The sequence below is a fragment of the Castor canadensis genome, chromosome 18, assembly GCF_047511655.1.
Source record: "Castor canadensis chromosome 18, mCasCan1.hap1v2, whole genome shotgun sequence".
NCBI lineage: Eukaryota > Metazoa > Chordata > Mammalia > Rodentia > Castoridae > Castor > Castor canadensis.
Window position 1 is genome coordinate 13,562,143 of NC_133403.1, and position 14,057 is coordinate 13,576,199.

A 14,057-nucleotide genomic window follows, 5' to 3' on the forward strand; every position below is an offset into this window, starting at 1 on the left:
TCAGAAGGAGAGGTCAGAATGCACTAAGGAGACTCTCGGGGAGGGGGAGACTTTCTGTGAGGGGCAAAGGCCTCTCACAGCGTTCCTCTGGGCTAGACCCCAGGTTCAGCTACAGAGCTCAGAGAGAAGTTGGGAGCAGTTTCCCAGACAAGACCCTGCCCCTTCCTGTGGGAACATGGCAATGCTGCCCCCCACTCACTGGTCAGTGAGCATGAGCCCTGGACCCAGGTCCAATCATACAGGTGGACCTCAAGTGCTGCATTTTCTGCATCTGGAAATCAAGGCTAGGTGGGGACAAGCAAAGATTTCTCTAAGGTAGGTACAGGGCAGGCTCTGGTAACAGTTAGGGGCCTTTGATGATGGGAACTCTCACAGCCATCTTTCCGGGCTCCCACTCAGGTTTCTTAGGTTTTGTTTTCAGCCTCCATAAAGGAAGCAAGGGCAGAAGCTCATTACGCACCCTGTCCTCCCACTGCCATTCACTTAAGCATGTCTCATTCGCCCCAAGGTCTGGCTAAGAGGAAGCAATTATGGGAATTAAAGGGAAGGTACCTCCCTCCCTGAGCAGACAGTCCATTGACCCTTTCCCCTGGCCTTTGAAAACAGAATTCTCACAAATGACAGCCCAGATAGGCCTTTCTTGTTGGCCATTGAATGTGGTATGGGCTTCCACTCCCTTGGAAGACAGCAAGAGCAGCCAGGAAGACAATGCATTAAAGCAGCCCTGTCTCTGCTTGGCCAAGCCACATGCCAAGGCTGAGTGAACTTCCCGGGGCCCCAGGGCAGATGCCAGGCTCTGGGAACCAACCTGGGGAAGCCCAGCTGGCAGGCTAGCATGTGCCAGCCAGAAGCATGCAGCAAGTCTGCGCTGGAAGCAGGAATGACACTGTAGGATCTTTGTAATTCAAGAGGTCCAGGAGGAATCTTCAGCCTTTCCCAGTTCCCCAACTCCAGCATGAGTCCAAGGATGGTGATTTGGGGTGCCCTGTACTTTGAGAGAGCAGTGGTGGGGCCAAACCTCCTTCTCCACACAGCAGAGCACTGGGATGACAAATCTCTGCTCAATCTGAGGCAAACTGGAGGATGGCCTTTTTAAACTGAACTTCATAACCCACAGGCTCTGTTCTCTGGGAAACCTTCAAGGATTTTGTCTGGCAGTGTGAAAATCAAAGTCTACAGAGCAATCTGATGCACAGAAGCTGTAGAATGTAGTTGACACTGCCTTGGGCAGGGACCTGGGTGAGTATGATTCAAGCTGTTTCACAGTATATGACTCTAAGCACCCACACCACTCACTAACAGAACAGAACTGTTCTTCCCTCATGAGCCCAGTGGTGTGTCTACCCCAGGAACAACAACATCGGGAGATTCTAGGGACTCTGCTACCTCCACGCCTCTGCAAGAGCGTGTGCTACCAAGGGAGAAAAGGAGGGGAAAGGCTGAAGAAGAGGAAGAAGGGGAGGAAAAGCAAGAGGAGGAGCATGAAGCGAAAGCAGGCCAGGCCACATGCATGAGGGTACCACCCACCTACATAAAATGGTGCTTGCTGATGCTCTGGAGGAGGTAAGAGCAGTATGGGCAGACAAAGGAGGTGTGTTTATCATGGCAGGCAGGGGTCTGCCTACAGCCACCTGAGAGCACGAAGGCACTAGTAATGGCAGCAGGGAAACTGGGATGACTCCCAAAGGCACCCACAGCTTCCCCTGCCCCAGAGCAAGAGCACCAGAACATCAGTCATTCCTACCGCCAGAGAGGGGGCTCTGGACACTACACAGGAAGGACACCAGAAAGGACAGACCACCAGGGCTCCGGAGCCCACCACTTGGGGTACTAGCCCTCCATAAAGTGGAGAACAAGACCCACCTATGTTCAGCATCTGTGTGAGGGGTGGATGGGGGGCTTCTACTTCCATGATCTACAGCTAACTCACACTGAGAACAAGAAACAGCAGGTTGGCCAGGTTCAGAGGCAGCAGACAGGAAAAAACTGTAAAAACATACCTTGGCATGAGGGGACTGCATTTTTTGGTACATCTCCAAGGAATAATGATGAAGCCACATTTCAACAAAAACCTGCAAAAGAGCATTAGCTGGTCTAATTGTTCAACAATGGTGCTACAACCATTTGATGAGGAAGGGAGTTGTTCCAACAAATGATGTTGAGACAACTGGATATTCACATGCCAAAGAAAAGCTGAACCTTATCCCAGGCCATACACAAAAATTAACTCAAAATGCTACAGCAACCTAAAAATAAGAGCTAAAGCCAGTCTAGAAGAAAACACGTGGGGGAAACTTCATGATATTGGCTTTGGCAATGATTTCGTCTTGCATAAGCAGCAAAAGGAAAAAAAAAAAAGACAATCAAAATCAAAATTTTTGTGCGTCAAAAGCAATTATTAAGTTGGGTGCCAGTGGCTCATGCCCGCAAGCCTAGCTACTTGGCAGGATGAGAACAGGAGGATCACAGTTCGAAGTCAGCCTAGGCACATACTTTATGAGACCCTATCTCCAAAATACCCAGAGTAAAATGTACTAGAGGTGTGGCTCAAGCAGTTAAGTTCAAACTACAGTCCCACAAAAAAAAGCCACTAAATAGAGAAAAAAGGCAATCCATGGAATGGGAGAAAGTATTTGCAAACCACATATCCAGTAAGGGATTTATATCTAGAATAGGTATGAACAGAGAATTTGAAAACTCAACCAAAAAAACAGTCTGATTAAAAACGTGCAGAAGGACGGGGAGGTGTGGTGCCTGCTTTGCAAACATGAAGCCCTGAGTTCAAACCCCAGACCCACAAAAAAAAAAAAGTGAAAAATGTACAAATGTCTTAACTAGATATTGCTTCAAATAAGATATACAAATGGCCAAAAATACATGGAAAGATGCTCAACATCACTATTAGGGAAATGCAAATAAAAACAATGAGACACCATTTCACACTCACTGGGTGAGCTATTATCAAAAAAGCAAGCTGGGTGCTGGTGGCTCATGCCTGTAATCCTAGCTATTCAGGAGGTAGAGATCAGGAGGATCGAGGGTCGAAGTCAGCCCAAATAGTTCCATGAGACCCTATCTTGAAAAAACCCTTCACAAAAAAGGGCTGGCAGAGTGGCTCAAGGTGTAGGCCCTGAGTTAAAGCCCCAATACAGCGAAAAAAAAAAAAAAGAGAAGAAAATAGCAGGTGATACTGAAGAGGACAACTGAAAACCTTGTGATCTGCTGGCAGGAATATAAGATGATGCAAAAATTGTGGAAAACAGTGTGGTGGGGCCTCAAAAAAATTAAAAAGAATTACCATGTGAGTAAGCCAGGCATGGTAGCTCAGGCCTATAATTTCAACTACTTTGGAGTTGGAGTTTCAGAGGATAACAATGTGAGGCCAGGCAGGGTAAAAAGTTAGGCAGACCCCCATCACGCCTGTTACCCCAGCTTTGTGGGAGGTATAAATAGGAGAATCATTATCCAGGCTGGCCCAGGCAAAAACACAAGACCCTATTTAAAAAATAACTAAAGCAAAAAGGACTGAAGGTGTGGCTCAAATGGTAGAGGGCCTGCCTAGCCATAGTAAGCACAAGGCCCTAAGTTCAAAACCTAGTACCGCCAAAAGATGATTCAGCAATGCCCTTTCTGGGTATATACCCAACGTATCTGAAAGCAAGGTTTTGAGATAGTTATATATTCACATTCACAGCAGTCTAATATTCACAGTAGCTAAAAAGTGGAAGCAATCCAGGTGTCCACTGACAGATGAATGAATAAACAGAATATGGTATATCCATACAACAGAATATTACTTGGCCTTAAAATGGAAGGAATTTTTTTACCCTTTTGAGATAGGGTCTTGCTATGTAGTCCAGACTAGCCTGGAACTTGCTATATAGTGCAGGCTGGCCTTGAACTCATCATACTCCTGCCTCAGCCCTGCAAGTGCTGGGATTATAGGGATGCACCACCACACCCAGCAAAAGGAAGGAAATTCTGACACATGCTACAGCATGGATGAACCCTGAGGACTTTATGCTAAGTGAACCAAGTCAGTCACAAAAAGATAAATACTGCATGATCTCGATAAATTTTCTAGGGATGAGGTACCCAGAATAGTCAAATTCACAGAAACAAAAAGCAGAAAAGTAGTTCTTGAGGGCTAGGAAAACAGGGAAATGGAGAGTTTCATGGTTGCAGTTTCAGTTTTTAAAGATAAAAGACTGTGTTTCAAAAAAGAAAAAAGAAACAAAAAAAGGTTTCGACATTTTAGTTTAGTTTAGTTTTTGTTGTACTGGGGTTTGAACATAAGGCCTTGGGCCTATTAGGTAGGCACACCACCATTTCAGCCATACCCCCAGGCCAAAACTTATGTTCTATACATTTCACCACAATTTAATTTTATTTACCTACTTACTTATTTGCAGTATGGGGATTGAACCCAGGGCTTCATGCATGCTAGGCAAGTGACCTACCACTTGAACCACACCCACTAAAAGTTTCCATTTAAAAAAAAAAAAGGTACGGCAGCTCATGCCTGTAATCCTAGCTACTCAGGAGGCAGAGATCAAGTTCGAGGACAGCTGGGGCAAAAGGTTCTCAAGCCCTGTCTCCCGACCCCAATAAAAGATGAGTGTGGTGGTGTGTACCTGTCACCCCAACTACACAGGAAGCAAATAGGAGGATCGAGGTCCAGACTGGGCATAAACACAAGATCCTACTCAAAAAAAGAGAAGTAAAAAGGGGCTGGGAACATAGTTCAAGAGGCAGAGTGCTTGGCTAGCAAGCACAAGGCCCTGAGTTCAAACCCAGTGCCACTCCCCCAACCCCCCAAAAAACCCCAGCAATAGTATTCTGGTCCAGGAAACAGAATCTTCCAACCTACCCTATAAGCCTATGCCTTTGTCATCTATCCTCCTCATGGCCAGCGCAGCCTAGAGCCCATGTCAGTGTGAGCCACCTACACCATCACAGTCTCCTCTGGTAACAGCAATGATGTTCTTACCATTTCAACCTTCAATCTGCTGGGTTGCTGTGAAGATGGCCAGGTGACCACTGAAAGTGCAGCACCCCACACATCAGTTACGCACAAGGTAGGAGACTGAACCCCATCCTGTCTATGTTCTAGGCTGTCAACAGCAACACTGTGGCTACCAGTCAGCCCCAGAATCTAGCACTGGAACAAGCTGATTCTCTCCAGACCCTGGCAAGTGGCCAATGCCAGTGCTCATGCTCAGGGAGTGAGCCAGCCCAAGCCTATATGAGGCTGGAGCCCATGAGGACAAACAAGAGACCATTTGCAGCTCCTGACACAGGGTCCTTTCTGACCATTCAGCAACATACAAACATACAAATGCTTCTGCAGCAGGATTTAATAACCACAGAAAGTAATCATAGGGAAATATCTCTTAACAACATGGAAGAGGGTCAGAGGGGGACAGGGTGGGGTAGGGAAGGCATTTACATAGATCCACTGGAAACTAAAAGACTGAAATGATTATATCCCCATGAAACAAACAAACAAACAAAATTCCTGTTAACAGGGGAGGGTGGGACAGAAAACACCATCCTTGACATATAGGTTAGAAGAGTAGACAGATTTCTTCTCATTTGTTTTCTAAATGTCATGACAAGAAAATACCAACATCCATTCTTAGGCTGACAGGATGTTTTTGGGACTCTGCCCCACATGGTGGAAGGTGGCTGAGCAGTTTGTTTTAAAACTGAAGCAGAGACCAGATTCCTTCATTCTCACCTGAAGGAGAGTTTCCGACCTCCAGATTTCATGGGAGGCGGGGTCTGCGTTCACAGATGTCTGATGAGAGATGTGTCGCTTCAGGAGGCTAGTGTGATGAAGACCATAAGAGGCAAATGGCATGGCTGGTGTCCTGACAGGAGACATGGAAACAGGCTTGAGTTAGGGACTACTGTTGGCCAGGCCATGGGCAATCTGAGCATTAAAATTAATGATGGGAGTAATAATTACATGTCAAATCACAAAATGAACCCTAGGTCCATAGTGAAATACTTGAAAAAATAATCAGAGAAAAGTCTGCACCATAAAGTGCCCACTTAATTAATGTAGGAGAGATGAAATTAGAAAACTGCACTTGGGAGCTGCCTATTTAGGTAGGGCACAGTAGCTCATGTCTGTAATTTCAGCTACTTGGGAGATGGAGACAGGAGAATCACGGTCGGAGGCTGACCCTCAGCAAAAGTAAGGTCCTGTCTGGAAAATACCTAAAGCAAAAAAGGGCTAGGCATGGCTCAAGCAGTAACTGTTTTCCTAGGAAGTGTGAGGCTCTGAGTTCAAACCCCACAACACCAATTTTTTTTTAAATTTAGGTGAGAATCAATAATGTATACTAATATGAGTGATTATTAAGTAGTCTTGACATATTTTCCCACTAAATCCTCAGTATTAATTTAGGTACAGAGCACAAACTTTACAGTGGAAAAACTTAGCTAACAAACTTGAGCCCAGTGATCAGGTTCATGTCACCAGTAATGGGCCACGGGGACAATATGGGCCCTCTGACTGCATACTTGGGAAGGACCCAATGTCAACACTGCAGTGCTTGCTTCTACCTACAAAGCCTAAGCTGGGCTTAGTCACGAGTAAACACACAGAGTTCAAGTAAAGGAGTGTCTACACACATGGCGCCTGCATGCCTTAGAGGAGTCAAGGTAGGGAAGACAAAAAAACTGAGGGTCTATTTTAGATTGAAGAACACTAGAGACACCGCTGCATGCAGTGAGCAAGTCTGTACCAGACCCTAGCCAAGACAACAGACATGAGTGAGGTACCTGGTGGCGAACCCCAAACAGGGTCTAAGGATTAGGTGGTGGCCTTGTAGCAGTATAAGCTTCCTGATATGGACAGAAGTACTGTGGTCACAATGGCTTCAAGGAAATATACTACAGTGCTACAAGGTCTTAGTGAGCCAGGTGTAGTGGTGCAGGACTACAATCTTAGCACTCAGGAGGCCAAAGCAAGAGGATCTTGAGTTTGCTGGGACAGCAAACTTATTTAAACAGCCCAGAAAGTGAACAAACTAACTAACCACATACTGTACAGATAAATGGAAGGAGAACAAAAGAGACATGGCAAAGTGTCAACAAGTAGGAAATTGGGTGAAAGTTATGGCTGGCAACTTTTCTCTAAGTCTGATGTTATTTCAAAATGAAAAGTTAAAGCAAGCTAACAAACCAGGCCACGAAAACCACTTAATAGGAGAATTCTGCTTTGGAGAGGGCATGAATTCATCCCATCTCCAAGTCCTCCTTTTCAGGCGTATCACCAAGGCATCAGAGCCACCAGTCACTGATGTCACCTAGGCAGCCCCTCCTCCTTCCCAGGTCCACGTGAGTTTGAGGTAAAGGCATGGCTTGGTATGCACACTTCAGCAGACTTGGCTGCGCCAGCATCTGTAAAGCCTGTATGCAGCCTCCCAGGCCAGGAGCTGGGCCAGAGAAGCCAGGGAGGAGCAGAGAAACTCAGACAGCTGCTCCTCAGGCAGGAGAGAAAACTGGGGAGAGTGGGCCAAGAGACCTTGGGCTAAAGGCCCACCAAGGCTTCAGAGCAACCCAGCTAGAGAGCCCCCAATTCTCCCTCAAGCTGAGGCTACTGCACACCACTCAGCTGTGCAGCCAAGCATCAGGCTCAGCTTATGTGGCTTGGCACAAATGGCTCTTCATCGCAGGATCTCCCATCAGCCCACAAAGATTCCTACTATTTTTGTCCACAAGCCAACTCTTCCACCCTACTCACTGTCTCAGTGGGGCTTAGACACAACCTGTGGAGAGCACTACTACAAGCACAACACAAGCCCATTCCCACACCAGAGCAAGGCCTCATTTATGAAGCCAGAAACCCAACAGTCTCAGTGATGGCAACAGATCACCAAAAACTAAAACACAACACATCCTCCAGTCTGTGCTAGGACAGGTAGGGCTGGGAAATGAGGCATAAGAGAAACTGGGGGACTATATACAAAGAGTGGGATCATTGTCTGTGAAGATGGAAATAACACCGAGCAAGCCATTCCCTTGTAGAAGGATCAAGTCTTAATAACCACAGCAGTCTTACCTGGGAGCTGGTGAGGGGCTGGCTCCCCCTGGACTGGAGGAGAATGGTGGGGGCACACTGCCTTCGGTGGGCAGGAACCATGACAAGTACCTGTCCACCAGGATGAAATACGCACAGTCTGAAGTACGGACATGGAAGGACACAGGCAGTGGCTGGAAAACCAAACCTATCATTAGTGTGGGCTCTGGGTATTGCCTTGGCCTCCTCTGAGCACCTGCAACCACATGGATACATCAGGCCAACCCCCAGCCCTTCACAGTGGGACACTGTACAGCAAGCTGCACTCAGAGGTATCCCTTCTGTACCTTTTGAGTGATGAGGCTCAAGGCAAAGAAGAATATGTAATACTCGAATGGATCTGATGGCAGTGTCAAGGGGCAAATGCAGAGATGGTGGAACACCCTTCAAGGTGTGTTGAGCCACTGAAAACCTCCCCACCCTTAGGGTGCCAAAGGATACTAAGGGCTAGGTTTAGGCCAAGGCCCCCACTGGGGGGAAACTGGACTTTGTTGTGGTACAAAGGGCTGTCAGGGAGCACACGCTCTTGGATAGATGCCTTCACAGGGCCCTGCAGAGAGAAGGAAATAGGGTTGTGGGCAGGCACTAGCATGATGACCCCCAGGGAGCACAGACCTTTGGGAAGGCTGCTGAGGAAGTCTGTCACCTCATTCTGAGGAGGTTACTCTCTGGTAGAGACTCACAGGACTCCTGGTGCAGCAGTGAAGAACAGCTTTGGGTTCTTCCACTGGGTAGAAGCATTACCACTTTCTATCTGGGCCAGTTAAATAAGTAAGACTTTTATTAAATCCTTTTTGGGGGGATAGGGGTGTAGCTCAATGGTAGCACTCTTGCTTACATCCACAAAGTCCTGGGTTCGATCTCTAGCACCACAAAAAACAAAACAGAATCTGCCTGTGGGAACCGAGTCCCTCTCTGGGCAGTACTTGGGCAAAAGGGGCTTTGTTCAGGATTTTTCTTATCATCCACATAAAAACCTGCAAGTAGCAAAGGTGACAGCTGGGTTTATTTTTGAGTCCCATCTCCTTTGCTTCTCATACCCACTGAGCAAGTCACTACTCAATTAGCCGTGACTGGAGACTCAGAAGAACAAAGCATCTGCACTCAGCAAGGAGCAAATCAGGCAGCATGGTGCCTTCTCCACTGGCAGAGTTTGGAATGATCTTTTAAAAAAAGTCACCACTGAGGGCTGTAGCTGTAGCTCAGGAGTAGAGCTGTTGCCTGGCACGTGCAAGGCCCTGGGTTTGATCCCCAGCACTGGCCCCCTGCCAAAAAAAAAAAAAACAAAACTACTGGAAGTTCTAATTTGTGATGCCTCTTGGGCCCTGAACAAACATTTTCCTGCACACTGTCACCACTCCTCCAAGTCCTTGCCTTGCTCACTACAACAGCTGCTATTCTGGACCCTCTGATCCAAGTGCCACTCTTACCACCATGGCTTACTTACAGGGAGGTAGGAAACAGGAAAGTCAAATTTATAGTCTTCAGCTTGAAGTTTATACACTAACTTCATCATTGGGCCACTGAACATAAAAAGAAAAAGAAAAACAGGGCAAATGAATTGCAAACTTTCTTACTTCAATTATTTCTTAACTTTAAGAAATAAAGTGGTCTGGTGGGTTGAGAGGGAGAGATGATGGGGGCAATGTAAATAATGTACAATGTAAGTCTAATCAGAATTGTCACTGCAACCCCCCCCCCCCGTATAATGAATATATCCTAACAAAAAAAAAGAAAGTGATCTAAAAATGGAATCACTATGAGGAAGTACTCAGCCCCTACAAGCAACAAACCTACCTACCCTGGGTCTAGAAATTCCATTGCGATGCCATACTCCACAGGATTCACACGCCCCTGTAGGCAGCGGAGGTTCCAGCCAACGAGAACACCATCCAGGCTGCCGAAGATACTCTCTACCAACCATGGGAAGATGGTGTGCAGCTCCTAAAATAGGATGCAGTGAGGCTGGGGGTATGCTCAACGAAGACCAGTACACACTCCCGATCTAGCTCTAGTTCTACATCATACACTGCCTACCTTCCTCTGGAGGTCACTCTCTGGAACAGCAGTGATTAACTTCCACAGGGTTCCATGATATACCAAACAATACCACTTTATATTTGGGTCAGTTAGATAAGCCAACATTGGATTAAAGATTTTCTTTTAGGAACTGGAGGTATACTCAGTGTTAGAGCACTTGCCTAGCATGTAAAAAGCCCTGGGTTAGATCCCCATCACCACAAACAACAACAAAAACTTCTGACTTGAAGAGATCTATTAAATAGGAGAGCAATGTTCTTTTTAAGTCAAGTCTCTGAAACATACCTATAAGCGACTGTCATCTGGAATCAACTTCCCCAGGCCAGCTCCCTGTGCTTGATAATTCCAGGTGTGAATTAAATACATATTTTCAAGTATTTATATCAGAGTTTCTCAACCTCAGAACAACTGACATTTTGGGTCATATAGTTTTTGTTGCAGGGGGCTGTCCTTGAAGGGTATTTCTGGCATTCTTGGACTCTACCTACTACAGATGCGTAAGAATTATAAGAGATGCCCCAAAGAGAGATGTTGGCAAAGCTGTACCTTTGCTGGAAAATCCTCAATGACTTTTACCAAGTCTTGGCAGCGCTGTGCAAAGGGCTTATTTATAGAGTCAGCTTTGAGGCTAGCCTAGAAGACAAAGCAAAAAAATCATGAACACATTTGCTCTGCAACTATTGTGGATATTACATTTTAATCAAAACAGAAACCTAAGCCACCCAAATACACACTCACTGGCCTTGTTCCTTAGCAGTTCATACATCAGGTTCTACATGTGCCAGTGGTCCAACGTTGCAATTTTACCCCTCTAGACCAGTAGTTCTAAGGGGCACCTTCCTCAGGTATTCATTACCAGAGTGTTGTGTACTATCAAAATAAAACTGATTTCCACCAATTCATAAGCAGGAGTTCAATGTTAGGGTCAGCCCCCCAGCTAGGAGAGGACCTCTTCTTGTAGTACTTATTCAATCCATGAGTACTCATGAATTTATACACAAGTTAGAAACTTCCCACTTCACCAATCACCCATATTACACCACTGCAATCGTCAGCAAAAGTGCCCAACAAAATGAGGGTTACAGGAGAAGGCTTTTCTTTCTTAATCATAAATAAGAAACCTACCGCATTCATTGCCCTAAAAAATAAGGTGACTGGTCTAGAGGTGTGGCTCAAGTGGTAGAGTGGCTGCTTAGCAAGTGCACTGCCTGAGTTTGAACCCCAGTCCCATTAAATAAATAAATGGCAACCTGAAACTACAGATGGCCTCAGTCAAGTAAATATTAATTATAAAGGCAAGGGAGAGGTCAACATTCAGGACACTAATGCGGGGAAAACACCCTGACTCCATGGAGAATTGGTCTCTGTGCAAATGGGCTAAAATCAGGAGGAATTTCAATAGGCGAGTTTTGCACAAGGATATCTAACACTTGTCTACCTTCAAATGAGGGTGGGTTGCACAAGGCCTAAGTCAGAGATAGAGACCTGGCTGTTCAGACCATGGGTCAGGGCTGTTGGCTCCAGGAGTGCCAGGAAAAACGTCCTTCTAAATAAATGTTTACAAAAAGCATCTCTGGGAACTGAAATTAGGAACATTCATCACCCGTATCTGCTTCATACTCAACTTCTCCAGCATCATGTTTAATATTTAAAATGCAATCCTAGCTGTCCCCAGCACAGCAGTGTCTATCTATTCTTCACTGATGACATATTATATTATGTACCATATCATATATACTATATTACATGCTTCACACATGCATAAGGCTTGTAGGTCATGAACATTCTGATGTATATCCTTTTCATTCTCCATCCTCTGGAAAGTAGGAAAAACAGCCTTTGAATCAACTCATTCTATAGATGAGAAAACTAGAGATCAGAGGTTGAATAAACCCTAGGTCCTACCTAATAAGAAGGCAGAGTCAAGCTTAAGCATTCTTATTTATTTACTTATTGGTGGTACTGGGGTTTGAACTCAAGGCTTCATGCTTTCTAGGCACTCTACCACTTGAGCCATTCTGCCAGCCCTTTTTTTGTGTTGGGTGTTTTTGAAACAGGGTCTCGCGAACTATTTGCCTGAGCTGGCCTCAAACCACAATCCTCCTGATCTCTGCCTCCTGGGTAGCTAGGATTATAGGCATGAGCCAAGCAATGCCTAGCTAGCATTCTAATCTTGAGTACAGTGTTATTTCCACTACATGCCTTAAAAAAAAAACAAGCACCAGAAAGTTCTCCAAATCAATGGAAAGAACTCTTTAAGTCCCTCAACTATAGAACTATCATCACTCTGACACTCCCAAAGGCAGCAGATATCTACCAGTAGGAAGCTGGGCTGCTGCAAGTGTGGAAACGCCATAGCAGCCTCCCGTGGACAGTCGATAATGTTCGCTTTAGGAAACCACTGTGGGAAAACAAAGAGAAAATCTCAGTATCTGCCACACAATATTATGCAGTTTTACAAGAGGAAGAACACTTGTGTAACTCAACACACACTATACCGTGTCCAGTTCCTGTTTCACAGAATGCCATTCTCACACAATTGACAACTGCCAGTTTCAGAACCAAGTCTGTGGTGGTGAATCCTTGTACAGCACTTCATAGATGCCAGGACTGGTTCTGAGAGCTTTCCATACATTTCCCCATCGAATTTTCAGTTACAGGCAGAATTCTAAAGCTAGCTCCCCAACATTCTAATCTCTTGCTTATTTAATCATTCATCTAGGTACTGTGGTAAGAGAATTTTGCAGATGCAATTACAGTCCCAAGTCAGTCTTAAGATACAGAGCAGTCCCCAGATGACAGCTCCATGACTCCAAGGAAGTGGACTCTGCCAGTAATCTGAATAAGCTTGGAAGCAGAGTCTTCCCTAGAGACTGCAGATAAGAGGAAAGCCGCCAACACCTTGGTTTTGGCCTTGTGATACCTTAGGCAGAGGACTTAGCTGAGTATGCCTGGGCTTCTGACTATGTAACTCCATGAGAACAAATGGATGCTGTTTTGGCTACTAAGTTTGTTAAGCAAGAATAGAAAATACATCTTCACGACAACCCTATGAGGTCAGTATGGATGCGGAAATAGAAGAAGAAAAAAGCTAAATCACTTACACTACTCAGCTAGTAAACAGCAGAGCTAAGATTCAAACAAACTGACCTCCTCACAAATCTCTCACAGACCAGTGGGTAAAGCATATTAACTGTGCTCTATGCAAGGAATGAAAGCAGGGGAAGAGCAAGCTCTACCAAGGGAGCCTTTGAACTTGCATCAGAAAATTAGAAACAGGACCGGCATGGCAGTTCACGTCATAATTCCAGCTACTCAGTAGGCAGAAATCCAGATCTTGGTTCGACACCAGCCCAGGCAAAAAGTTAACAAGAACCACATCTCAACTAGTAAGTTGGGCATGATAACACACACCTGTCATCCCAGCTACATGGGAGGTATAAATTGAATGGTGGTCCTGGTCAGTCTGGGCAAAAACTCAAGACCCTCATCGAAAAATAAGTGAAGCCAAAAGGGCTGAGTACGTGGCTTAAGTAGTAGAGCACTTACTTAACAAGTATGAGGCCCTGAATTCAAGTCCCAACACCAAGAAAGAAAAAGAAAGAAAGAAAGAAAGAAAGGAAGGAAGGAAGGAAGGGAAGGAAGGAAGAAAGAAAGAAAAGAAAAGATAATTAGGAACAGCTCTCCAGATTTCTACCTTTCTGCCTACCCTGGTCAGAAACAGAAAATATCCAGAGTTGGACTGAGGAGAGAGGAAGCCTATAGAGTTCCAGTGATAGGTTAGTGGCAGCTTCTTGGCACAGCTCTGCCCACCACAGGAGTGAAGGAGTGAAGGTGGCAGGTGGCAGTCTGTGTGGTGAGAGAGAAGCTAGGTGTAAGGAGTTGTAAACAATTAGGGTGTGAAGAGGAGAAGAGAATCTTTGCC

General features: G+C 45.5%; 1 protein-coding gene across 6 annotated transcripts in view; it reads right to left on the reverse strand.

Moving 5' to 3' along the window:
• The window catches only part of Smpd4 (sphingomyelin phosphodiesterase 4), a 28,493-nt gene that overhangs the window by 11,353 nt on the left and 3,083 nt on the right, over positions 1–14,057 (reverse strand). For 4 of the 6 annotated variants that reach the window (XM_074060600.1, XM_074060602.1, XM_020160725.2 and 1 more), the window contains exons 2-10: positions 12,450–12,533; positions 10,679–10,765; positions 9,894–10,036; positions 9,540–9,615; positions 8,534–8,642; positions 8,380–8,432; positions 8,075–8,226; positions 5,741–5,873; positions 2,001–2,072 (exon numbers count right to left, since the gene is read on the reverse strand). In XM_074060600.1, coding sequence (XP_073916701.1) covers positions 2,001–2,072; positions 5,741–5,873; positions 8,075–8,226; positions 8,380–8,432; positions 8,534–8,642; positions 9,540–9,615; positions 9,894–10,036; positions 10,679–10,765; positions 12,450–12,533 — 909 coding nt within the window. Of the gene's footprint in view, positions 1–2,000; positions 2,073–5,740; positions 5,874–8,074; positions 8,227–8,379; positions 8,433–8,533; positions 8,643–9,539; positions 9,616–9,889; positions 10,037–10,678; positions 10,766–12,449; positions 12,534–14,057 lie in introns of those variants that run through there. The other 2 variants (XM_074060601.1, XM_074060605.1) reach the window with 2 other exon arrangements.